The 26,356-nt window shown below is 47.3% G+C and overlaps 6 protein-coding genes across 6 annotated transcripts; 3 read left to right on the forward strand and 3 right to left on the reverse strand.

The window, feature by feature from the left end:
• Positions 1-5,362: 5,362 nt before the first annotated feature.
• On the forward strand, positions 5,363-5,699 carry N7462_010094 (acetolactate synthase; the record flags this gene model as incomplete). Its single annotated transcript, XM_057081808.1, has 2 exons — positions 5,363-5,420; positions 5,476-5,699. 2 exons carry the CDS (start codon positions 5,363-5,365, stop codon positions 5,697-5,699), a joined length of 282 nt encoding a protein of 93 aa, XP_056928848.1.
• A 20-nt stretch (positions 5,700-5,719) lies between these two features.
• On the forward strand, positions 5,720-6,799 carry N7462_010095 (uncharacterized protein; the record flags this gene model as incomplete). The annotated part of the gene is made up of 1 exon (XM_057081809.1): positions 5,720-6,799. The coding sequence occupies one exon, from the start codon at positions 5,720-5,722 to the stop codon at positions 6,797-6,799; it is 1,080 nt and encodes a 359-aa protein (XP_056928849.1).
• Positions 6,800-12,421: 5,622 nt separating this feature from the next.
• On the reverse strand, positions 12,422-16,945 carry N7462_010096 (Arf family guanine nucleotide exchange factor SYT1; the record flags this gene model as incomplete). Its single annotated transcript, XM_057081810.1, has 4 exons — positions 12,422-15,072; positions 15,128-15,628; positions 15,691-16,314; positions 16,534-16,945. 4 exons carry the CDS (start codon positions 16,943-16,945, stop codon positions 12,422-12,424), a joined length of 4,188 nt encoding a protein of 1,395 aa, XP_056928850.1.
• Positions 16,946-18,909: 1,964 nt separating this feature from the next.
• Positions 18,910-20,572, forward strand: N7462_010097 (M14 family metallopeptidase; the record flags this gene model as incomplete). The annotated part of the gene is made up of 2 exons (XM_057081811.1): positions 18,910-19,287; positions 19,358-20,572. The coding sequence occupies 2 exons, from the start codon at positions 18,910-18,912 to the stop codon at positions 20,570-20,572; spliced, it is 1,593 nt and encodes a 530-aa protein (XP_056928851.1).
• A 412-nt stretch (positions 20,573-20,984) lies between these two features.
• Positions 20,985-22,830, reverse strand: N7462_010098 (uncharacterized protein; the record flags this gene model as incomplete). Its single annotated transcript, XM_057081812.1, has 5 exons — positions 20,985-21,508; positions 21,600-22,077; positions 22,135-22,179; positions 22,244-22,436; positions 22,511-22,830. 5 exons carry the CDS (start codon positions 22,828-22,830, stop codon positions 20,985-20,987), a joined length of 1,560 nt encoding a protein of 519 aa, XP_056928852.1.
• Positions 22,831-23,902: 1,072 nt separating this feature from the next.
• On the reverse strand, positions 23,903-25,217 carry N7462_010099 (heme-dependent oxidative N-demethylase family protein; the record flags this gene model as incomplete). The annotated part of the gene is made up of 4 exons (XM_057081813.1): positions 23,903-24,139; positions 24,201-24,666; positions 24,716-24,908; positions 24,962-25,217. The coding sequence occupies 4 exons, from the start codon at positions 25,215-25,217 to the stop codon at positions 23,903-23,905; spliced, it is 1,152 nt and encodes a 383-aa protein (XP_056928853.1).
• Positions 25,218-26,356: the final 1,139 nt, after the last annotated feature.

Consider the following 26,356-nt stretch of genomic DNA (forward strand, 5'->3'; position numbering starts at 1 on the left):
TAAAGTCTTTGAGCTCTGAGCTCTGAGGAACAGATTAAAAATAATGTGGAGCAAATTCTCGAGCCTAGGAGGAAAAGTCTCGAAGAGAGTAGCCTGTCCGAGTAGGGGCAGATGCTTATCTTGGCGATTGAGTGTGCAGGTTGTGGGATGAGAGGTAAAAGGTTCCCTTAACTTGACTCCTATCTTTCCATTAATCTACTGCCCTTTTGATTTTAAGTGCATTTCAAACCTTGTCTATAGGATTTATTTTAGTTCAAGTATACTTTGAGAGATATTTGGGGACAGCTTTCACATGCCATATCTTCTGCAGCGTCTGGTGAAATTGAATTATTTTCTTGTTCCGTTGATGACATGAAAATGAATTGCTAGTTTTTAGATGCGCTGGCAACGAGGATACATATTAATTTCCGAGCTTGAAGTTCCAACCCACCGCTGGCACATGGTTAACGCAGCTTATTGGATTTGTGAGTAAATATGGGTCAATTTGCAACTATGGTATCGAGCATCTCAATCATATACTTTAAATTAATCAATCTCTTTACCCCGAATGAGTTCCACCTGGTTTTATCTTCATGAAAAATGATTATTCATACACTTGAAGCTTGCCTCGATAACCTCTATTTTTGCCAACTAATCTCATTAGCCATCCGATAACTATGGCCTGCGTTGTTCAAGCCCTCCCCCCCTCCTCCTGTAATCATCAAGTACCCTCTCCCTGTTATCGCCACATGGCTTTTTAAGAAAGATAATTACAACAATCTGTCCAGGAAGGAGAATAAATAAAATACACCAGTAGAATTCGCTCTCACCCGCGGGTGACGTTCACCTTCATACGTGTCATGAGTCTGATCTTCTTACCCAAAGCGATAGTCTGAACCTTGGACCCCCACGAGGGTAATTTGGATATATGCACGAGCACACCAGGCAGGCAGGCTCACGAGACATGCTGCCCATATTTTTGCGAAATTCGGTCATGTGCCAGGCTGAACAGAGTCTTATGATCAACCACGATTGTAGAGTTTTTCTTCTAGTCATCTGTGGAAGGGATGTTTGATCGCTATTTTGTGGTTGAGAATTTTCAGGCCAGTCAGTCTATCTGGATGCATCGGGGGGAAAGGTTACTGCGACTTGCTTGTGGAAAATGGTGTAAGATGGTGCTTACGAACATACAAGTGAAGACAGGTTTTCTTATACTAGTTATGATGTAATTAGTTCAATCGGAGCTAAAGTAAAGAACGGATGCAGCAGTGGGGACGAATTTATGCGTGTCTCCAAGCAAGGCCGTGGGTGAGGATGTGACTTCAGTATACACTATGAGATCAACACCTCGATTGAGATTCAACAAGTCTCACGAAATCGGCAAAATAGGAGCAAGCACTGCCTAAATATTGTAGTGGGGAAGTAGCGGTCTGCAGAATGACTCAGTATTGATATACAGAAGACTACCCCGCTTGCAGAGGACAGAAAATCAGAAAATCAGACAACTTATTTCTTTACTCCTAGGACCCCTCCTTAGCATTCCTGATACTCCCTAGAGGCTGAAACTGACTCGCAGGTCGCAGGTAGGTGAAAACCTCCGCTATTTCAACATCTAATATACACGTGTAATGAATATAGACTATGATTTCCTCTTAGTTTTTTTCTGTAATAAAATTCGGTCCTCTGCAATGTAATTTACATAAAATACACAATAAGTAAAGTTATTCTATGAGAATGATAAGATAGCCTCAATGTTTCGTAATTTGATAAGAGAGAGCTGAGCAGATATGCATAGTCATCGCGCTACTCAGGTGCAATTGAGAGTACCTTGGGATATGATGTTCCCCAGGGTTGTCAGCGCTGTAAAAAGAGACTTTTTCGAGATATACGATGCCATGACACTGTAGTTTTGGGACAAGGATGCAATGTACTTATTCAGTGTTCCTTGAAGACCAAAAAATATAATACGAAGTTAGGTAACATAATTACTATCAAGGCAATTTTAGGTGAATTTTTTGACCCTCTACAGAAACCCTGTTATCGGTTGTATTATCATGCCTGCATCTCCTTTCCCATCAAAACCGCGATAATTGGTGAACCATTTCTCTCGTCTATGAAAAACATACTAGAAGTATCCATGGAGATTGCAATCATGTAAAATCTGGGGCTGTCCATTTAATCATCACCTTCTGCAGTAGGTTTACAGATCCAGGAAATTTCACGCAAAATTTGCTTCCACATATTTTGTCTATTTCCGTAACCTACTGCATTAGGTCAAACCCCAGTCACATTAAAATACAGGTTTTAAAAGCTAATAGTATATTTAGAAAGGCCAATCTATTGTTCGGGCAATTCTCTTGTCAAGCATCCATTCTAATCAGCATTCAAGCTACTATGGGCAATTAAACCTGTGACTAAATTGTCCATAATATAGCTATTCCTGCACATTGAGGATTTCTTCAAAGTTGACCCGAATATTCAAAGACACATGAAAGACCTTTGATAAAGCCCTGAGACTTTAGAACTCACGGCAAGGTCATTTTTGGGTATTTTAATTCTTTACATTTTTGGTGGGCACTTAATCATGCACTTTGCATCCGATTCGAATGTAATCACCCAATGCTGTCAAAGCGAGTCACTATATCTGCTGTGTAAGGAGGTTACATCATGGATGATAAGAGGTTTGAAATTGGTTTTGGCGGGAGCTCTTTTTTGATAACATGAACTCAATCCGTGTCAAACTGGTGTGAATTGAGTAAATCACTTTACTATTTCGGCTGATAAAGTAGGGGGAGTGGATTTGAAGCTCCTATCTTGAGACCTAGAAAGAGAGCAATATCTCCGCATACGGTTGTTGTAGACATGGCGATTCCTGCAATCTACCTGTGCGGGATTGACTATTTCTTCACTAGGATCTTCATTCACGTGCGGCAACGCTACATGCTATAGTTCGTTAACCTCGATCGTTTCATTTGTAGTCGCCCACGAGCTCCTTAGTAATTGGGTAGTCTTATGGGAACGGCCATAGCCGCTGTTAGAGAAGTTACATACAGCATGAGGGATATATGGAATACGCAAATCATGTAAACAAACCCTTACATCCAAGATTAAAAATAATACGTAATTGGAAGCTTCCCTGTAGACTGTTATCATACCCCATAAAACGATGTTGTGTCACCACAAAACATGATTTCATTCATGAGAATCAGCGGACTGGACTGAAATCGGCCATGCATTTAACAGAGATGTGACAATGGCCCTCTGAAAAAACGGATGTAATAGGAAACTTCGAAATTAGTGGTGCTATAAGACGTATAAGATCTAGTCGAAGGCAATACAATGATAACAGCTTCGTGACTTTACTCGGCTAGTGGAATCCCACCTTATACGAAATGGAGAGAGATCGTTTGAAGTCAATCGCATTTATACCCCATCCACTCAACGTGGTGGTAATAGGCGCAGGGTAGGTTCAACTAGAGCGTGGTAGGTAAATGAGCTCCGCTAACGTTGTTATAGATTTTCTGGTATCCAAAGTGTCCATGATTTATCTTCTCAATTCCAGATGTAAACATTGAAGTCTATGCAAAGAATTCTAATGCTGGTGGGATTTGGTATGAAAACAAATATCCAGCGTAATTTCAGCAACGCGCTGGCAATTTCTTCGCCTCTAATTTGGATTTCTAGTTGTACCTGCGATGTCCCATCACATACTTACCAGTTTAGAATCATTTTCGTTATTGTATTGTTCCTTTTTTCCCCTCACATGCGCTCACTTTATCTTGCATATAATAAACTCAGGTCTTATCCCACTCGTCTCTCGGTTTGGCCACCACTGAATGTTTAACGGTAAGTTATTCGATAAGAAGTCAGCCGTCATACAATCCTCAATTTCTGACAGATGTATACTGCGCTAACCGCTTCCCTCAGCACAGTGAACATCCTCGTTGGTAGCACATGGAATTCTCTCGGAACAAAATGTTGCTGTAGTTGGCAGTTCAATAGAGCATTTGTTGGTGCTGGCGAGAGAAATTGTATGCGATGATGTAAGGAACTCCATAACATGTCCACCTATAAGCTTATCCTCAGATATGAAGTGCAGATGTAATCCCGGCAAAGATACTCCCGCCGTAAATGCCGGCGACCAAAAGCCAAATATTGTACCATGCAGATCATGGTGGTTTTGGTAAACCTGTCGCTTTGAAGCTTGGAGCAACGTTTCGTCGGGGGTTTGCTGCGGCGGTATGATTCGAAAACTGATCGAATTGAAAAAACCCGTGATTTGTATAGCTTGAAAATGATTTGGTCCGGAACCACTGCAACCGGTCAAGACCGTCTTTAATTTCTCAGAGTTTAAGCCATGTACCGATAGCTGGGCAGATGGGGCAAAATGGGTTATGGTGGCCCAAGGGATGACTTCATCCTTCCTCACGACACGCACACTGCCGTCTTGCTTGAACAGAAGAGCTTCGCCATTGAATATAAGCATTTCTCCCTCCAGTCCAGCGACTGTGCCTAGGCCATGATCTCCGCGTTCTAAAACATCGGCTAGTGAAAACCCATCTGAGCATAGGCCATACATCAGGGCACTTAGAACATTAAATTGGAATATTTGATTCAACTCCATTATGAACGTAAATAGAAACTGATCGTTTCTCTGGGTCTTGGGCTGATTTATGCCTTTCGTTATGCCTCGATATAAATGCATGCAAACATTAATAGGGGACTCCAGAGCCAAATATAGGTCTTGGTGGCGAAAAATCAGCTCACTTTGGTTGATACCTTGATTGAGCGAGTTGCAGCATACATATCACGATAGCAGATACCGTGGAACAAATTTCTCCACTCGATTAGGCAATTTCCCCACTCCAATACGTACGAAGAACTTTCTTGGGTTAACTGATGACACTATTGCTTGATGATTTACGCCCATGATGCATGCGATCAACAAACATATGACGAATATGGAAGTGCATCTTACCAAAAAGATGTTTCTTAGCCTCTTTGTGCATTACACCCATGCTGTGTTTCCTCACATGCATCTCTCTGAAGGCGAGTTGTCGCCACTGTCATTATACAACCATCCATATTCCTAGGACATAAGATGATATTTACTACAATTAATCGAAGACTAGTTTTTATAAGGACAGGAAGCCTCATGTTCAAGCCACAGAAAATTCTGAGACCGAAATTGGAAGTGGTTTCTTCTCATCTTACATCGGATTCAATAGGATCGACCAGTCGAGCTTCACCGGCTCATGAACATACCAGAAGGTTGTGTTGTATATCAGATACAAGATCTTCAAATCTCAAGCCCAAGTGTGACTTCAACAATCATGAACTTGACTTGGAACACTCGACAATAGAACCGGAAACTCTTGTTGAAATGACAGGAGACGAAATAATCTTGGAGATGTTACGCAGACATAGGGTTGATGTTATCTGTATGTCTGACTCTATCTATGAAGCTCATGCTTACATGCTGATAATCTAATTCAGTTGGGTATCCCGGGGGAGCAGTAATGCCTATTTTTGACGCGATATATCAGGCAACTGAATTTGACGTTATAATCCCACGCTATGAACAAGGGACCGGCCATATGGCAGAGGGATACGCGCGTGCGACTGGAAAGCCCGGTGTTATCTTGGTCACCTCTGGTCCAGGCGCTGCCAATACCATTACTGCGCTCTATGATGCTTACAAGACGGAACGCCGCTATTAGTCTTTTCAGATCAGGTCCCGATGGATGCTATCGGATCTGATGTGTTTCAGGAGTTGGATATTGTGAGCATTACACGACCTTGCACCGAATGGTCTGCGATGGTGACAGACATCAATCTTCTGCCACAATACATCAATAATGCATTTGAGGTGGCTACAAGTGGAAGGCCTGGGCCTGTATTGTTGGATATTCCGAAAGACAGCAGCGGGGCTACACTGCATTTGCCCATACATTTGACCAATTTTGTATCAGCAGCTGAAGCAGAAGCTTCTGTGAATTGTCTGAGCCAAGACGTCAATTCAGAGCTGCAAAAAGAAATAACTCAGCGATGTGCACAACTCCTTAACCGGTCTCGAAGGCCGGTCATCTATGCAGGCCAAGGTGTTATATGCTCCCCGCATGGTATTTCTTTTTTACGCCAATTAGTCGACAAAGCCTGCATTCCCATCACTACAAAACTACTTGCCATTGGTGCATTTGACGAATTTGACGCGAAGTCGTTGCATATGCAAGTAATGCATGGAGCTGCATATGCTAATCACGCAATCCAGAAAGCAGGTTTGATTATTGCTCTAGGAGCTCGCTTTGACGAGCAAGCCACGGGAAATGTGGGAAAATTTGCGCCCGCAGCGAAGTTTGCAGCGACAGAGGGCAAGGGCGGAATCGTTTATTTTGATATCAGCATCGATCAAATCAGCCGGATTTTTCATGTAACTGAAGCTGTCGAGGGAAATATTCAAGAAAGCTGGACAGATCTTTTGCCTTTCGTGGGCGCAGTTGCCCATCGTCCAGAATGGCTTGGCCAGATCGAGCGGTGGAAAAAGCAATATCCACTTTTTTCAATTGGCACACATTACAGAGCATCAGCAAATGGAAAGGTTGATCCGCAGTTATTGATCAGAACTCTTAGTGAAATGACTCGCCGTCTATCAGATAGGATCATAATCACGATTGGAGTTGGGCAGCATCAGATGTGGGTGGCCCAGCACTACAAATTTGGACCTGTACGTCGGTTAATAACTTCTGGTGGTGTCGGAACAATGGGATTTGGTTTACCTGCTGCTATAGGGCCAGAATTGCATATCCGGAGACTCTTGTGATTGATGTTGATGGTGATGCATCACTCAATATGACTTTGACTGAACTTAGTACTGCTGTTCAGTATAATCTTGGAGGGAAGGTCCTATTACTAAAGAATGGGGAGCAAGGGATGATCACACATCTGCAAACTATGTTTTACGAGAATCGATATTGTCACGCGACTCAGAAGCATCCGAAATATGTTTCCCTTGCAATTGCGATGGGAGTAGCTGCGCAGCAGTTACGTGACTATACCGAGATCAACGAAAAGCTCCGATGGTTAATACACACAGATGGGCCTGCGCTGCTTCGTGTAATAATCGAGCCCAATCTGCCTCTATGGCCAATGGTTATCCCAGGAGCTTCGCTAAATGAGATGAAATTGTCGGGTGATCCAATAATCTGCTAGTGAGATTTACAGGTCTATTTCAGCCTGTTAAACTACTTTTTAGGACAATTAGACTCCCTTTATAGGTGCGGATCAGCGTCGCAATTTTATCACGTTTACGCTTGGTATTTTGCAGCGATGTTTAAAATTCTTGGTACGCCTGAAATTTGAAACCCCATTTTTGAGCATTTAATATGTAACAAGCGGAGACGCGATGGGAATGTGCGAAAGAGAAATTCTACAGCGTGAGTAGAAGGAACAGATGGATTGAGGACTATGGAGAGATTCATGATAGCAAGAAACAGTGTTTTGCTTTCCTTACTTGACGTTTATCTTCCTACCTATTCGACAGGCTTTCTACCCTGTACAAGTAGTTATTCTCTAACAGAATAACTACTAAGAGGTTCAACGATATAACTACTATAGCGGAGACTATATAGACTATTACCGCCGCGGATAAGACTATATAGACTATCGCTACCGCTAATAATACCGGATATACTACTAATAATATCCCCGAAACGACCGTAGCTGTTAATATAGCTAATCCTGATACGTTAACTAAGACCCCGACTAAGGTCGCAGCTATACCTACTTCTAGAACGACTAATAATAATAATAACCTCTGGAACCTAGAGGATTTCGACAACTATTGTAGGGATTTAAGCTTGCTCTAACACGCTCTAATATAGTGTTACCGCTAGTTCTATTCCCTATTTTCCTATCATTACCCTTTTCTTTTCTCTTTTCTACTCCTTCCCTAATCTATTATAATAATAGCGGGACGCTGTTATTTCGGAAGAGGGCGTATATTACTACGTGACAGCATCGTCACCGTTAGCTTATTATTAATTCCCTTAGGAATAAAGCATTATCTTTATATCTCCGATAAACCTAGCTTCTTGTTACCAGATAGTGGCGTGGTGTGTGTGAGAGATATATATTTGATGTTGGATTGGTGAGAGCGAGGATCGGGACATACTTTTGAACACCCACTATAGTTAATATCTCAAGAAGCGTATAGGGTCACAGCGTCGACTCTATACGCTTCTTATCTTCATATGACCCTCGGAACCATGAAATTATCGCTCTTACTATACACCTGATCTTTTCTACTATATTTACTCCTACAAGCTGGAAGGACTTTGAACTGACTTTGAGGAACATAAAATTTGAGACACCAACAACTACTGGTTGTGTAGTGTAATGGTTATCACTGCGGATTCTGATCTATTCAATCTTCCGCCAATCCCGGTTCGATCCCGGGCACGACCTAACATTTTTGCAACCTATTCAGAATTATACTGCTAACACAGTTTTTTTTCTTCTCTCTAAGAGTGCTAAATAATAGCATAATCTGTGAATGATAGACAGACAATACTAAGGACCAAGAAAAAACGGAACAATATTGGGTGCTCCGGTCGTCTAGTCTTGGTGATCCATGGTGCATCTTTGTGACATCTCCATATACAGCGGTTGTGTAGTGTAATGGTTATCACTGCGGATTCTGATATAATCAATCTTCCGCCAATCCCGGTTCGATCCCGGGCACGACCTTTTCCACCTTTTTTTTCCCCACCTTTTTCACCTTCTCTAATTTCTCTTTTCAAATCTCTACCATCAAATTATTCAAATGCAAATGGGTGAGTGATCCTTTAGATATAAACCAAAAAGAGTATTCCTCATCCGCCATACTATGCGATGTCTGCCGACATATCTTCAACACATTCCACCCCTGCCCTCTTCAGAAAACACAACCCCGGCTTTTTGCCCGCAGAGGTCAGCCATATAGATATTAAAGGAACTCCCTTACTTCAACCTCGTTTATGAATATTAGTACCAGGATCTGTTGCAGGTCAAGTATGAGGGGACTTGCTCGTTGCCGAAAAGCTAATGACAACGTTAAAAAACTGGTGATATCTCCCCAAAATGAAACGTGCCAATATGTGTAACGATGCACAGTCAAATACCAGCAATCTTTGGAAATAGAGCTGTATTGGTCCTCGATATTGAATGATTACAAGCATGGGTAAGGAAGAACAAAGGAAGTGAGGTGAAGGATTGAGGCATTATACCCCCTCTCTCTCCCCATAAGGAAGTCTCATGCTTAACACCTCAGTACAGTAAAGATACTGCAGTTCCATATCCCTCATCACAATAAGAGAAAATTATAATTGAATCTATCTATTCTATATGAAATTCTAGCCTTGAGAACTGGGAGCTTCTATGTCATTTGGTAAAGACCTCTGAAGTGGGAACGACGAAATGCCAGGAATAAAGGGCCCTTCAAGCTATAAGTAGAGCTCTGATACTTTCAAGAACATGAATAAATTCAAATAAAAGGAAGGACCAACCGAATAATACTCGTGTAGACTCCAAATCAATCAAGAGGGAAGGAAGGTCTCTGGCATAAAATGTTAAAGGAGTGATAAGCTTAGGGTGCAGAGAACTTCAAGCGGCTGGAACGAAGTCTAAACCTTTCCCTTCAACTATGAGGTCCCTGTAGAGGCATTGATCTATATTCGGAATGGACGAAATTAAATACAAATTTCAGTAGTTACATTATTTTGAATTTATTTGTCAAGCTTTAATATCATATTTAACATTACTGATACTTAATTCTATTTAGCGCACAGGTTTTTTGACAGTCGGGGCTAGCAACACCTATTCGTTGCTTGATCATATTCGTGCGCTACTCGCAGATATTTGCTCACAGCTACGATGCCAAACTCGCTTGGTTTTAGGACCAAAAGATCGGAGCTGATCCGTGCTTCTTTTTGAAAAAGCCAAGCGATTGATAAGACCCCAAGATTCCTATACCAACTCCAATATATTTTTCATAAACCAGAGAAATTACACTACCATCTTCATGGCAACAACTACAGAAACACGCAACTACAAAGTCTCCTTGGACGAGAGAAGAAAATAGAAAATCTGGTGATTCGACCACACAAATGGGATCTACCTCGTTTAAAGTGACTGGACGAGCAAACCCGGATAAAAAATCAAATTACACGATAAACACTCAATCCTTGGATGTACTAGATTCAAGTTGCCTTTAGCAAAGGTATCCTTCTACATGAAAAAAAGCATGGATATGTGCAAGAAACGATGAATTTGAAATTTCATATGAAGTGTCTCCCATCCTTACTTAGCCACGATTGAAAAAATACAAGAATTGGTGACAGACGGATGCACCTCAAAGTAGAAAGCTGTCTTGAAGGAGATAATAGCTACGCGGCAAATTACAACAACAAGTGTCTTCCTTGGTCTAGTGGTCATGATTTCCGCTTGTCATTAACACTGATAAGCGCGGGAGACCGGGGTTCGATTCCCCGAGGGAGAGAGACTTCAAATTTTTTGCCCATACGAATGAATGCGAATGCTTTTGTCTCTTTTTATCCTTTAGAACACACAAAAAAATCTAATTGGCTGTCCATTTTAGGGAAATGTGATTGCCCAGACCTACAAATGTTGATCCTTAAAGAGGTGTGTATATAAAAGGGATGCAGGGCGCTAAAAAGTGAGTGTACAAAGTACTTCGGCTGACAGCGCTACCACTACCGCGAGGCCCTCAGGCAAAGTCTGACCCACCCGTGCCCTTGCAGGGGCCACACACGACCACTCACAACAGTATATTATTGATTAAGGAAGCACTTGAAGGGCTTGCTGACTAGCTAGTCAGGGATTGGTAATTATCTCCTACTTCAGAAGTAAATGACAAAACTCACATATCCTCTTTAACAAAAACACCTTGGCGTTTGGGCCTCATAGGCGCTAGCGACCTAGAAAAGCCTTACAAAAGATGGCTATGATCGTCAGGTTTAGTGTCATTCCTCTTTTTCAAATTTTAGCAGTGGAATAGAAAAAAAGGGAGCAATAGACTGCAAAAGAGGTCGTGCCCGGGATCGAACCGGGATTGGCGGAAGGTTGACTAGATCAGAATCCGCAGTGATAACCATTACACTACACAACCAGTTGATATGTCACGACGAGCCTAAAGAGATGATCAAGCTGATGGCCTGATGCAAAAGGGAATAAAATACAGAAAAATAAAAAGGTCGTGCCCGGGATCGAACCGGGATTGGCGGAAGGTTGAATAGATCAGAATCCGCAGTGATAACCATTACACTACACAACCAGTGCTTGTTGGCTCTGGCTCAAGATATGGCATCTTAGCGCCGGAATACCAGACGGCTCGAATTAACCACGCAACTTGAAATCCTACGTCGTTCCTGCTTCCTTGTTTCGACCGACGACCGGAAGTGCAATGGAAGCAATTTCAAACATTCATTAGCCTTTTAGTTTGGATTACCTTTTCCATTGTACATTCCAGCAACCTCCAAATCCCCGAATTATAGTCTTATTTCTCATCCAGGAAACAAGACCTCATTAGAAAGGAAAACAAGCACATAGAATCTAGTCAATGCCGCCATGGTTTAGTTCCACTTTCTTCTCAATACCTGCAATTCCATCACCATTGTAGTTTGCAGTGGTGAGGGATGTGGCGCGATGGGGAAGCACAATCATTTAAGTTGATGAGATTCCAGGCTGTTTAAATATTTACGTCATTATACGAGGAGAATTGGGACAGAGCAATCATCAGAAGAGAAGCTTTTATTTAGCAGAGCCCCGGCAATTTCGCTAGCCAGCCTAGACCAGCCAAGGCCAGGAGGTCCGACAAGAGAATCGAGGAATGAGTTACATGCACCCGGGAATCCTGAGCTCGGTATTCCCCAACGCACGCGCGTGAGGGACTGGAGCGTGAAGAGTACGGAAAAAAAACGAAAGCATGCAATCAACGTGAAAGTCGCACCAAAATATGCTGCCCAGCACTGAAAATTCCAGAAGATGATACACCCCAAGCCGAAACAAGACCGTTGTCGATAGAAGGAAGACAAAATGAACAGGCAACTAAAAGAATGGAGAAAGTGAAGGAAGTAATATGAGAAAAGAAAATCCGAGATGGAACCAGTTCAATAAGCCGTCATCATGCGAAAGGGTGAAGCTGAAACAGAAACACAGAGGCCAGATTTAGAAATTGAAAATGGATTGTGGGGTATAATAGTCGTAAAAACAGAGTGGTGCAGAAACCAAGGAGATTCAGGCTATACAAGTAGGTCACAGATCATTTGATCGAACGAGGGACATGTGAGAGAGAAGTATGGAAGGCAGAGTGGAGGAAAGGTGTTGTGGAAGCGGTACCCAGAGATCTAACACACGCTCAGGCGGTGAGAATATTCCATCCTCAGGTCTAGGCGCCAACAGCTTGCTGCCGCAGATTTTCCGAGGACGCACTATTGGCAACTCGCTCGCTGAGAGGCGTCGTAGAGGGCGATGTTGTTTCGCTGGGTGCTGTGAGATGGTTTCCATAAGTGGCGGATCCGGTTGTGTCAGCCGTCGAAGGGGGATCAACTTCAGCGACGTGTTGATCGGGAGCAAGATCGGGTCCAGCGTCGGTATCATCTCGTAGATTATGATTCTGCCCGGCTGAAGACTCCGTGGCCAGATTCTCATGGGCATCCTTGAAAAATTCAATCGTCTCGATAGTCGCATCATCGCTGCGGAGGCTGAGTCCTGTTGTTGTACTAACACTGCGGAACGAGAGCGGTCGACCAATAGAGTGATGGTTGTCGTCCGAGGTCATAGACTCATCGATGCCAAGCATCGCGGGATCCGAGGCACGCGGTTCATCATGTGGAGTTGGCTTGCGCAGCTTGAGACGTTCTTCTGGGGGCATGTTCTGCCATTCCGAACCAAAGGTGACGATGGATGCTTTCTTGCCGTGAACGGTAAAGCTGGGGGTCTTGCGAGATAAGCCGGTATTTGATAAGCTACCGGTCTCGTTCTCATCTTCGTCAGCGCCGATGCTGGACACAGAACCTCTGTTTTTCTTGTGACGAGAAGAATGTCGGTGGACGTGATGCTGTTCGCGGAGGGTTCGGTGTAAACTACGTCGGACACGGCTTGGCCTATCGCTCTGGGAAACTTCAGAAGATTCATCGGGTTTGCTGTCAGTCTCAGCCTCTGCCACAGGAACAGCCGCCTGTTTGCGAGGCGAAGGCGAGCTACTAATGTCCAGCAACCCTGTCTCTCGGAGCAGACGCTCCTCGCCCTCGTCATAACTCGCAGGTGAGGCAAGTTTGGAGCCTCCGGAGCCAAGGCTTGCACCGTCAAACTTGCTTCCGCGACTTAGGACAGATGCTTCGCGCTCTAGATTCGCAGTAGATGAATCAGTTCTGCCTTGCTCAGAAAGTAGGGCAATGGACAGTGGCCGTCCAACGCGCGCCATGTCAGAAGAAGTAGTAGAGGCGGGCAAACTTGGACGACGCATTTCATCGATCGATGGGTGTTTCAGTAGACTAGGGTCTACAACAGGTTGTTCCGAGGATGGGACAGCTTGTTCACTGTTGTCATGACTTGAGGCAGTCTGGACAATGCTGGGCGCCCCGCGCACACTCGGATCAGAAGTGACAGATGGGCCAGAGACCGATGCCATCCGTGCAGGGCCAGATGAAACTGTACCTTCAGCAACAGATCCCGTTCTGTCTTCCACCCCACTCTCAACCTCTTCTCCAAGATCGCGTAGCAGTACTTCACGGTAGCACTTGTTGCGCCAAATGTCTTGCCGGACCCATTTTAATTTGGCAGCCATACGACCAGCCGCCATGATGACATTTTCGCGAGCCCGGGGATTCACAGGAGTCAGTATTTGAAGGTGTCGAGCATTCCGCAACAGGTCGTCGAGCTGTTTCTGAGTGACGAAGAGTTTTTCATTCGCTTCACGAATCTTTTGGCCCATTAATTGCCGACGAGCTGCGACAAATTCAGCCACAATATCTGTGTCAATGGTAGGAGAGGGAGGCTCCTTATCGGTGGATTGGTGAGACCTGAGTGATGATAGAGATCGAACTCGCTGACTCTTCCGGTATCTTTGGCCTTCGTAGTTGGTGGCAATCATCCCCTTGGTGCGGACCCCCGTAGTTCTGAAGGCGGCAGCATAGTTGAGTTTAGCAATCCAGTCATTCATCTCGGGCTCTGATGTCGCCAAAAAGACTTCCTCTAGCGCGTTATGCCGAACGAAGCTGAACGCATACTTGTGCTTCTTGTAGCTATGGTCCAGTAAAGCCACAGCGTCATTTGTAGACATGATGCCATCGGGTTTGAAATCGGCAAGCGGCGGTTTGAAAACTAGTGTCCCACGGCGGCCGTCTTTCGCATAGGCATCGGATTGCGCCATGAGCGAACGCACCCAGGTGACATTGCGAAAAAAGTAGAGCTGCGAGAAAGTGAGCAGAGCACCCCATTCCTGCCACGGTGACCGGGCTCTTTTCTTTTTGGGGTCCTTGCGCCAGAGTAGGCCAACCTTTGCCACCTTGATGTCCACAAGGCCTGGATTCGATTCCGCCGAGTTATTAAGGCCGCCTTGCATGAATGCATCTGGCCGAGAACGCAAGGACACAATCTGTAAAATCCCAGACTTGGTAAAGGCTTGATGGAGGTCATCGATATCAGGTAGACCGGCAGTTCCCACATGGTTGTATGTATCATCAAGATCCATGACGTCCTTCAGACTGGGTCGTAGAGATCCAAGTTTGTTATCCAAAATCAATGTGTATGGATCGACAGGTTCTCGAGCCATCCGCGGTAGATGTTCCGAGCTAGTGCTCTTGAACAGAGCTCGTCGCGGCTTGGCCAGATGGCGGTCTCGGAGATTTGCATCCTCAACATGGATAAAGGGAGTGTACGAAATGTTCTCATAGAAACATTCTAAAATGTCCTCAGAGATGCCCTCTCCGCGACAGTTCTTTACATAGTCAGGTTTTTGCATCTTGCGTTTGTTATTTTTGTTGAACACATCAGTGTGTAGGATGAGGATGGAAAATGCAATGAAGTATGCTTGGTCTAGAGAAGAGTCAGAATGGTCATAAATGATGGCGCCGGCGAGAAGTCCACATACCTGTGGAAGCAAAAATTCCCGGATTGCATTCATGGTATCGATCAGCAAATGCCTGCAGGAACCGGTCGATTTGCTGGGTCTCCTTAGGCAATTCCACCTCCATCAGGAGTTTCCGAATGGACATATCGATGGGATCGCCAAAGTATGAGAAGGACCTCATATACTTGCGAAGGGAAATTTTGAAGAAATCGTCATCTGATTGAGCGAGCACCCCACCAATGATACCCCTAGGTAGGGTTTCCTCTAGTTTGTCCAAATAGCTTGCTGGTGTGTCGCCGTCTTCCCGTTCAGGATATGGGGGGTGATCTGGTTTAATGGGTGTTGCGGACCCGCCAATCCCTGGAGAACCATTGCGAGGCACTGGAGGCTCCGAATTCTGTCTCAATCGCTGAGAAATGTTGAAAAGGTCTCCAAAACTCTTGCGCCCGCTAGTAGAGGTTGATGTACGCCCTGAAGATACCAAATAGGGTACTGGAGACAAGTCATCTTGAGTATTTTCGGCTACAGAACCCATGGTCGACGACCTCCCCGGCCATTATGAGACTGATTGGACCGAACCGAACGGGCAGAATGGGTCGAGTTATTTCGGAAGAGTGGTGGTGCGCTGGTACCAGCCAGACCCACCGAAGATCGAGATGGTGATGGCAACGGCGACACTTGATCCTGTTCTGAGCCATCGGACTTGGGTGTATCAGCCGGAGAAACCTTGTTGACTGGAGGTGGTAGCTTTGGGGGCAGGGGAAACAGAGGGCTACGATGGCGCTTTAATCGTGGCATGCGGAAGCGCTTATTGCTTGTTGACCCATGGCCATCGCGGGGAGAATTAGCTCGGAACGCTTGATCTCCGTAGCTTTGATCTGACCGGGATGACTCCGAGAAGCGTGGATCGGCGACGGATACCGAGGAGCGTTGGGGTTCACTGTGCGGTTGATCTCGGCTGCCGCTTCGCAATGACGTGGTTGATAGTCGCCCTGGCTCCTCTGGACTAGGCGCCTGGAAGGTAGAGAGGCTGGAATCGGTCGATTCCTTTTTCTTACGGGCCGGTTTCGTTTGCTGATCTGTAGAATTGCGAGGCAATTCTTCCATTGAATGCTTCCGCGAGGATGGGAAAAGGCTGAGCTTATGCCGTTGCTTGACCGGTTGATCCAGCTCGTGGCTGGTTGGGGCGGTTGTGATGATCGTGGGAGCTATAAACAAGCCAAGTCAGCTATCTACTGTAACTCATGACTGGATTTATTCTCCATCAGGCCAGAATCCCGATCAGCTGTGGGACGCATCTCATCCACAGAGCTTCTCGTAACACCCAACATTGCTCTCTCGTTCTCTCTCTCTCTTTCTCTCTCTTTCTCTCTCTTTCTTATCATTGCAGGAGCTCGGCCCCTTGGGCGGATAGTGGTGCCACTTACGCGGGAGGGAAGGGACGGGGGGTGTTTCTGTATGCACAGCAGCGGCCTTGGCGTAAGACTTGGATAGCTGGGGATCGGATGCATGACGCAGCCTCATGAAGCTGAACCGATTTCTTCGCAGGCTTGGGGTATCGCCGGTCGACGGACCGGCAGCGAAATCTGGCTGCAGAGCGCTCGTCTCCAACCCCCTCTCAGCCGGCCCGTTTAGTTGCGGCAGGATGTCGTCCGCTTCTGCATGCTCAGATTCCACCAGGTCCGGGATTCGAGGAGTCGACTCGGAGAACCGGGGATCTATCGTGGGAGGTGAGGGACGTGGGAGATGTTCGCTGCGACGAGCTTGGGCCTGGGGCTCAATGGTACTCTGACGTTTGGAGCTCCCATCGGCGACGAGTCGCAGGCCTTTCCAATGCATGGCTGCGAGGGACGGAGCGGCTCCAACCCATGCGTGGCCCACGACTTAAGACGCAGAAGATGAGACAGGGAGAAGGAATTTGACGTGGACTGGAGGATAGGTTCAATGGGCGAGCATGGCGACGTGGAGGTTGTTTGGAGTGTTCCAGAACGCGGTGGGATTTCGGAGGTGGAGCACGTCGTCAGCTCAGCAGAAAAAGGGGAACGCGGGAAAGGGGGGCGGCGGCGGAGTTCGCGCGAGGCCGGCACCGATGCAAAGACCCCGAAGAAACAGCAAATGCAGAGAGTCACCCAGCCTTTGATTTGCTCTACGGCCGAAAAGAGGAAATCGAAGTCAAGGCGAGAGCGGGTGAGAGGGGTAAGGCAGACGAGTTTCGTAGGCGCCCTGAGCGCGCGGCTGAGGACGAGGATAAGCACAGGCGGCGAGCGACGAGCCCCGAGTACCGAGCCCTGAGTCCTGAGCCCTGAGCACTGGATAACGCGGATCTAGGAGGGGTGGCAAAAGCAAAACACGTAAAGAAAAACAACAAGAAGGGGGGAGGGAAAGGTCGAGAAGCAACTTGAGGTCTCGGCGAGTTCGGGCGATTCTAGACTCGCTGATGGGCGGTTGGAAAAATGGGGCCAAGAGACGAGGGTTGCAGGCATGCCACGATCCGGTTTCACGACGTGGGAGATGTTGGGGAGAGGCCGATGGGATTCTAGATCGAGGTGAGTCGAACTATTATTATCTCCACAAGTATTAGGCGTTTGTTGGCGCCTGGATCTACTCGGTCCAGATTCGCTAGGAGCCCGTCTACATCAATATCCTAGAAAGCCGGTAGATCATAGAATCTAGATCTTCTGGCAGGACCACGTTCAATCACCCACCCGGGACCGTCAGGGCGCTTAGAGGGGGTGAACATCAGGAACCCAGAGGCCATGATCCGGTATCCCATTCTCTCATGACTGTGGAGACCCGCATTCGGTGGGATCGATGGATGGCACAGAAAAACCATGTGTATAGTTCACTCCGGAGCGCACCGGTATGATATCATCAATGCGACAAGGATCGAGTGCCCGTCGGTGCATGAGTGTATGAGTGTGATGAGATACCTGTAGGTAGCTGTACTGTAGTTATCTAGGGGTCAGAATCCTTTCAGGGACGTAACCGATCGACATGGGATTAACCGCTGGAACTATAGCCGAGTGGCAGCGCAGCATCCAACCAGCAGGACGGCGCATGTAATATATCGTGGGCAATATGCACCATGGATGGTCACGACCCTCGATCAACTATTGCGCGTTCTCATTCTATGGTGACCCGAAGGTCCTGCGTGCATGTACACTATCCTGCTTCTCCGGCGGTCCCACTATTTCCTCCAGGTATACCCGGGTGTAGTTGTAGTTGATAACTCTGGGATGTATTGCGGACAAGGGCGCAATGGGTTTGCTCCCGAGCACAGTGTTGAGTGACGGTAACAGAGCAGACCCCAATCGGGTACTTCGGAAGTACTTGCAACTACTGGCCATGCACACAGATTGAACACGTACCCTCCCTGTACTGCGTCATAGCTTCCGGCTGCTGTCGCTATTCGCCTGCCTGGACTCGAACAGCCCAACGAAATGCGACTCTGATTTTCTGACGCACAGAGTAATCTTGGCTTTCTGTCCTCCGGTGCATCGTCCCCTTTGCCCATCCGTCCATCTGTCCATTCTGCCTATTTACGCATCTGTCCATTCGGCCCATTTGCTCCATTCCTTCTCCGATCCACTTGATCTCGCTCCATGCGCGACTAACCCGCTTATCGGGGCCGTCCATTAACCGGGTTCCAAACGGGTTCCAAACCCACTTCCTCCCCTCTTCTCCGCATTTCCCATCGACACGCCTCTTCCTCGGTTTCTTGTCTCGTCGCCTCCCTCCCACCCCCGTCCCCCCCCTCTGGCACGTCTCTGCTGGCATTCCACCCATTACGCTTTGACGTCGTGATGCGTGTCTTGCCTGCTTTGCTGCTCCTCTCGGCTCTCTGCCCGCCCAGTTCCGCCGTCCCCGCCGGATCCAGCATCACTCCGCCGCCGCCTCTCCAACCCGTCCAGCTTCTCAACCAGCGTGCGGACCCACGCCGACCATGGACGCGATTGCGGGATTGGGTGATTGAGTCGGTCTGGGGGATTCCGCGGACCTGTCCTAAGCGGACAGGTATCCCCTCGAACGTGCGAGATCGGTACGACAGCGATGTTGTGCTCCGCTTTCACTTGCGCCATCCCGATGACGCCGAAGCACTGGCTGCGGCGTCGCGCGTGCTCGTGCTGGATGTGTGGGCTATCACAGCCCAATATGTGGACATTCGATTAGCAGATGACATGGTACAGCTTCATCTTTTGCCCTGCTTCGGGTTCAATGTCTTGGCTAATGACCTATCTGGCCTGCTACTAGATCCCTTCCTTGCTCGACCTCCTTCCTCCCTCTCTTCGCTCCGCTCACACCCCGCTCATGGATGACTTAGTCGACATGATTTACAATACATACCCAAGACATCTTCATCCGACGCTGGATGCTGAGCCTGACTTTCGATCCAGCGGCCGACGACCTGACTCGGTCGGCGATGTCTTTTTTCTCGATTACCAGCCTCTCTCCGTGATTGTGCAATGGATGCGCTTAATGGCATCCATGTTCGCATCACATGCCCGCCTCACCAGTGTCGGAGTCTCATATGAAGGGCGGGATATTTCGGCACTGCGCATCGGCGTACCCCCCTCTGAATCCGAATCGTCTACTCCCCGGAAGACCATCGTGATGGTCGGCGGTACTCATGCCCGAGAATGGATCAGCACCTCCACTGTCACCTATGTTGCATACAGCCTCATCACCCATTATGGTCAGTCGAAGGCGGTCACGCGCCTGTTACATGAATACGACTGGATCCTTGTTCCCACCCTCAATCCGGACGGCTATGTATACTCATGGGAGTCGGACCGGCTGTGGCGCAAGAACCGGCAACCAACCGGCCTGCCCTTGTGCCCGGGGGTGGATCTAGACCGGGCGTGGGACTTTGAGTGGGATGGCGAGTCGACCCGATCTAATCCCTGCTCTGAGAACTATGCGGGAGCCGAGCCCTTCGAGGCTCTGGAATCGCAACGACTGGCCCAGTGGGCCCAAAACGAGACCGAAAGTGGTCGGGCTGACATTGTTGGGTTCTTGGACCTGCATTCGTATTCCCAGCAGATCCTCTATCCCTATTCCTATAGCTGCTCCTCAGTTCCTCCGACCCTTGAAAGCCTTGAAGAGTTGGCTCTGGGACTGGCCAAGGCCATCCGCCAGACCACCCGGGAGTCATATGATGTAACCTCTGCATGTGAGGGCATCCTCCCCAACGGTGTTGCTGCTAGTATCAGTTCTGGCGGCAGTGCCCTCGACTGGTTCTATCATAAATTGCATGCGACCTATTCTTATCAGATCAAATTGCGGGACCGTGGCAGTTATGGCTTCCTGCTTCCTTCAGAGCACATCATCCCAACGGGTAAGGAAATCTTCCATGCGGTGTTGGCCTTTGGCAAGTTTGTCTGGGGTGAGGACCTAGAGGTCGAGGAGACCGACGCGCCTAGTGTGAAGACCCCCTTCAACTTCGAGCAGAGACCACTTGCCAAGTAGTGGTGCTTTTGCTGTTTCTCAATCTTGCCGTTGATAAACCCTTTAATTTGCATTCTGTCATGAAATCTATGCATACTTGTTCTTCCCATTTGGCGTTCGGTGGATTTGGTTTGTTTGTTCCTTCTCTTTGCTTGGGCATCTTAGCACGTTCCTGCACATATTGGTTTCCTCGAGGATTTGGCATGTTCTAGTTTATCTAACCCGGCGCTGGTCACGATGCGATGTGGAAACTTTCACAAAAAATTGTCTTTGCTATCAATCAACGACTTTTTTTTATCTCAAATGATCTTCCCTTCTATCGTAGGCTAGATGCGCCGGGCTACATCTCCTCCATCACCTATGATACTATGTAATCTCCAGATAATTCATAAAAAAAAGTCTACAATCACCAGAAACTCCATCTCACACCACATCAAGCCGTCTTGAACTTTGCCGGTCCAGCCCAAATCCGCATTTTCTTCCCCCAGATCTGCAGCGCAAGAACAATAAAGAACGCTGCGCCCACGATCCCACACATCGTCCCCATCTGCCGTATCGTCCCCATTTTCTCAGCCCACTCGACCATGAAATACGACACGATAAACCCACCCGTCGTGCGGCCCATATTCACCCACGCTGCGACCTCTCCGCTCGCCTCGGGGTACGAGTCCAGCACGTACGAGTTGATCGCAACTGTGACGACCATGATTCCAAAGACGTATAGACCCCACCCCAGTGCACACAGCATATAGTGATACTGTCGCTCCAGCGCGAAGCCCATCAGGATCAGCCCGGCGACCATAAACGGCATGGCGAACCAGATCGCGAAGAGCCGCGCCTCGGGTTCAAGGCGGCCGCCGTGACGAGAGGCGTAGGATTTGGCGATGAAATCGTGTAGCCAATGACCGGCGACTTCGCCCAGGAGGGCGGCTACAATAGGGGTGAAGTAGAAGAAGCCTGGAGGCGGATTCTGTCAGCGACTCGCGATTCAAATTGGAGTGTGAAGGAAGAAGCGAAGGCTGAGAATGAGGGGACAAGATCGATATACCAACTGCTTTGGCGCCAAAGCCATACACTGGAGTCAGCAGGATCGAGAGTGTGGTGTTGATCCCCACCACCCACGCAAAGGTCAGCATGTAATAGATCACCGCCAGGATCACAACGGGCTTTCCAATGATGACTACTGGTCGCATCACTGCGTCCTTGAACGAGTTCCGGATATAACCCGAGCGTGTCTGCTGGATGCCCAGCATGCGGGCCCAGCGCGGGCCGTTCGGGACGAGCTCCGGCTGCGCGGTCTTGCGGTCATAGTAGGTCTCGTCGACGAAGAGCATGATGGCGAAAAGACAAAGGCCTGTCTCGATAGCGTAGATGCCAAACGCCCACTGCCAGATCTGTGTATTGACTACGAAGGCCGCGAGCAGGGGACCCATGTATGGTGACAACACGATGAACCCGGACCAGGTGTTGATTTTGCGTGCGTGTTCGTGGAGGAAAAACATGTCCTTGATGAACATGAGGCCGCCCTAGATTATATTTTTAGGTTTGCGTTCTGTTTCTTCTGATGAGATAGATGGACGTACTCCCTGTGCTACGGTGGAAAAGAAGCCATTGAGGATTCGGGCAGCCTGTTTTATTCTATTAGCGGAAGATTCTCCCTCGTAAATGGGATAGAGACTTGAGGAACTTTACCATGAACGACTCGAAGCTTTGAGCTGCCGCACACCATACGGCCGTGGCCACGGCGAGCAGCGTCCACCAGAACAGGATCGGGTAGCGGCCGAAGTATGCGGCCAATGCCACAATAATCGGACCTGCCGCACCAAGCATAAAGATATTGCCGACCTGCGAATGATTGACCACGTTGGGATCCATATTCCACTCGCTACAAAGGGGATTTGGATCAGTAAAACGCGATCTCTTTTGTTGCAGGAAATGCAAAGGATCCGATGATCTTACACTCCCTGAGGCTTCAAAGTAACTGCCCCCGTTGCACTGCCGTAGTCGGGTAGAAACGCCGTGCAAGAGATGATTAAAAGGATAACGTGCTTGCGGTACTGCGTCCAATTGAGCGGATCATTGGGTGAGTCGCTCGGCTGAGGTATGAGAATCGTCTGCCCATCGTCCGTCGTCTTGAGGCCACGCTCGTGGGCCAGCGAGGTATCATTGAGGACGTAGCCTTCGCGCTCACCTACAGCCTCAAGGTCAATCTCATTCACTGGCTTTAAATTGCTTGAGATATCTTCCACGGGGATGTGTTCCGGCTTTTCATTGCTCATCGCGATGAGTTTGTGGGGGTCATATGAAAAATATAAGATATCAATATATCCGGAAATTTTGGAGAAAATAGATGTATTTTGATTTTGAATAGGACAAAGCGAGGACACGCAGGTAGGAGAAAGGACGAAGATAAAAACCAAAGAGAGAAAAAACGAAAAAAAACCAGGCCGTTGACCCGGCAGAGCCTGAGCTCTTTCTATTGGAGCAATGGCCTAGGGTTTCAAGCTTTGTAGTGACGAGTAGCACGTTTCGGCAGACCAAGGCAGACCTGAAAGCCGAACCTCCATGCTCGAGCCTCCTGACTACTTTCTTGATAATCCTTATGTTACCCATTTCTGGGGGTCAGTCTAGTTTTGCTGCATGGCGATTCGTCAATGGGGCCCTTGGCACACCGGGAGAACCCCCGGGGATTTGGTGAGTGGCGGGGGTGGAGGTGGAACCCGGAGCGCTAAATAGTTGGGGATGAGTTTGTGGGGCTCTTTGGGCCCGTGTCATCCCACAGCTTCGTGCTCTAAATCTCTCAATACTCGCTGCACTCCCAATTGATCTGTGTCTCTTCTGTGGGCAATACGGGTGATGTAAGGTCGATTGACTAGACCTGGTACGGCACACAGCGTGGACTTGGTGACCCGGCGCTGTTAGTCCTTCACAACTGCCGATTACTGGGCTTGATCAAGGATTCCTCGCTTGATTGCTAGCAAATGATACCCAATTGACTAAAATGCTGGAATATTCCCGCTGAAGCTATAGAAGGAACGAATTTTTAAGCGTAGGGACTTTTCTGAGATCTCCGAATGCAGATTGTGTCGGTCTGGTATCGTCGATTTCCAGCAGTTAGAAGCCATTTAGAGTAATGCAAATGCCAATAAACTCTTTAGAGATACCGCATATTTTCCCATTAGTCCAGTCAAAAACAAGCAATGCCAGTGTATTTAGTTCCTGAACACAAAACTATCGCAGTGTTTCTCTCTACCTGGGAAGAAGTATCCAAGATATCATCTACTGCTTGATTAATCATGAAGTTACTGCCCATCTCTGCCAATTTAACATGCGAGGACACAGCTGCAAACTTCAAGAACACAGGAACTCCTTTGCGGAGTCGCCCCATACTGCTGCGCGCTTGTATTTATAAAACCCCGGCGCGTTGCCGTCTCTTAGCCCATTGATGGCCTCCGCAAGGGCTTCTCCAAGTCCTTCCTCCTTGATTTCCGTCAAAGGGTATAAGAGAGTCTTAAATGAGAAGAGCAGAGCTCGACTTTGAGGTAGCCGATGCAAGAACTGCCTTTCGACGCGAAAACGAGCCTGCTTCTCCATTAGTTCAACGCGAAAAAAGGTATACCATTATAAAAGAACTTGGGGCCTTCCGTACAATATCTATATTGAAATTTTCATTCTGCATTTTCTCACCTTCATAGAGGTGGTTTCCAGATGGAACACACAGTTGATCTGTGTTTTGAATGCTCCACTTGGAGGTAAAGTCAGTTAGCATCAATCTTGTGCTCAGGGACTGGACAGCAACCACGTTTCGACTCACATTGGCGCGCTTGACAAATCGTCCTACTTTGAGTCTATCAAAGAAACGGTCCATACTCTTCTCAATTTTTTCTTTATAGTGTGGCACTGGCCCGTGGATGTCTCGTAGCTTCAAGTTTAGTTTCTTTGGTGTCTCGAAGCCACTTGGAAAACAAGTCACGAAGCCTTTGAGTTTGACACTGTCACCATCCTCCGACGGCATCAGGAATAAAAGATCATCTTCGACTAAACCACCCAGAGACTGAAGGGTTTCTATCGGTTGAGTGGCTGGAGTGAGAGGATATTTCTCTCCTGTTACCAGACTTTGGAGATACTCGGCTTTCTCTCCCCATTGAAGGCTGCACTTGGAACATGCGAGGGTATCGCGTTGGCAGGTAGGTGCCGACAAGCCAGATATAGAACTCATCTACTGCGGGCTTGACAACTTCCTCCGCAGCTAGTGTCAATCCAGGGTTCTCTGCCATAATCCTCTTGCGCAATGTGATGCGATCCAAGTAATTTTTGTCCATTTCAATGAGCTCACTGGCAGTAGCTTCTTGGATACCTGCAAAGCATAGGTTAAAAACGTGCAAAGGTCTGACAAAATAAGGTGCGTACTCATTGTTAGGTTATATTTGGACTTGAAAGGCCTTATCTTGACCGGGGTAGTATCTTCCCAGTTGAAGTCCGGGAGCGGTTCGACTGGTGGATAGAAGGTTGGCTCGTCGACATATGGATGCGTGGTCGGAACAGGAGGCGATCGCTTTTGGCTTTTTCGAAGGGAAGCCAAGAAAAGAAGTAAACTGGAGAGAAAACTGACGCATAAGACCGTGGACCATCCGGGCCACTGTACCAGCACATTTGAATCCAACATCATGAGATGTAGAGAATGGTGATCTGTTGGATAAGAAGCAAATGTCACCAGTAAGATCAAGTCGATTTCACTATAGCTTCAAAAAGTTGTACGGATATCGGTTATCTTGCGCCCTTTTCACGAGAAGCCGTCGGGAGAAGGGTTTGCTCGCCAAGATCTGGTAATGGCCCTACCTCTTACTCCCATTTCGGAGTTTGGGGAATGCAGAATCTATAAATTTGTAGCAGTGAGATAAGTTTATCGACATGCTCATATTGTCTCCCATTTCTGGAAGTACGAGCCATGGCTTTATCGAGAAACCACGTCACACATTGAGTGGTGTGGCTACCCCGCACAACCTTATCTCCAAATGCTCATTTAACCTTCCTAGTCCGGTAACGATTCCCTTCAGAGGCCCCGACACGGAGCCGGCTCAACCGGCATCTCTGAGTCAGAGTATATCAGACATTTGAATAACTGAGTCTAGGCTTTTTTTGGTCGCTTGGGAGTTCTCCGCAACATTGCTCGATAGTCATGCCCAGGGAGGGGCCCTCAGTTCTGGTGGCTGGGGTAGTATTGTGGTTATAATATTGGGACCTGTGAATTATTAGATAAAGCTTGGACATTCCCAGATTAGCTCTCGAATACATGGACGTGATTTCTTTCCTAGCCTTGACTTCTGAGACATTCGCGCTTTTTGGTTCTTGTCTGAGTCTTTTCCCGTTAACTATTTTGGAAAAAAACTCTTGGGTATGCTAGCAAAGTCCCTGAGTAGGTGGATTATGGGAATATATAGATTCATATAAAGACCCGACTCATTTTCAATATCAACGAAACATGAAAGCTGGTGTCAATCAATGGCTGAGAGCTGACTTTTGAGACATTTGTAGTCGCGAAGCAAGATACAATACCATAAAGCTATCTTATGAGCCCTAACTGAGCCGTAAGTACTTATCGTCAAACTCATAACAGTGTTAGAGCCATCAGAAAGCTGAACCTCCTCGCTGAAATTAAACATGGCATTATGGCTCATTCGATTCGAATAAGAGGGTTCGTGAGGATTTTGTATTACTTCTCCGCATACATTTGGTCATAGTGCAAATTTTCTCTGATGTAACATGGATTATTTCATTCAACTTAGTCAGCTATGATTTGGAATA

Source organism: Penicillium macrosclerotiorum, assembly GCF_028827735.1.
Source record: "Penicillium macrosclerotiorum strain IBT 26536 chromosome Unknown utg000010l_segment0_segment0, whole genome shotgun sequence".
In the NCBI taxonomy this organism is placed as follows: domain Eukaryota; kingdom Fungi; phylum Ascomycota; class Eurotiomycetes; order Eurotiales; family Aspergillaceae; genus Penicillium; species Penicillium macrosclerotiorum.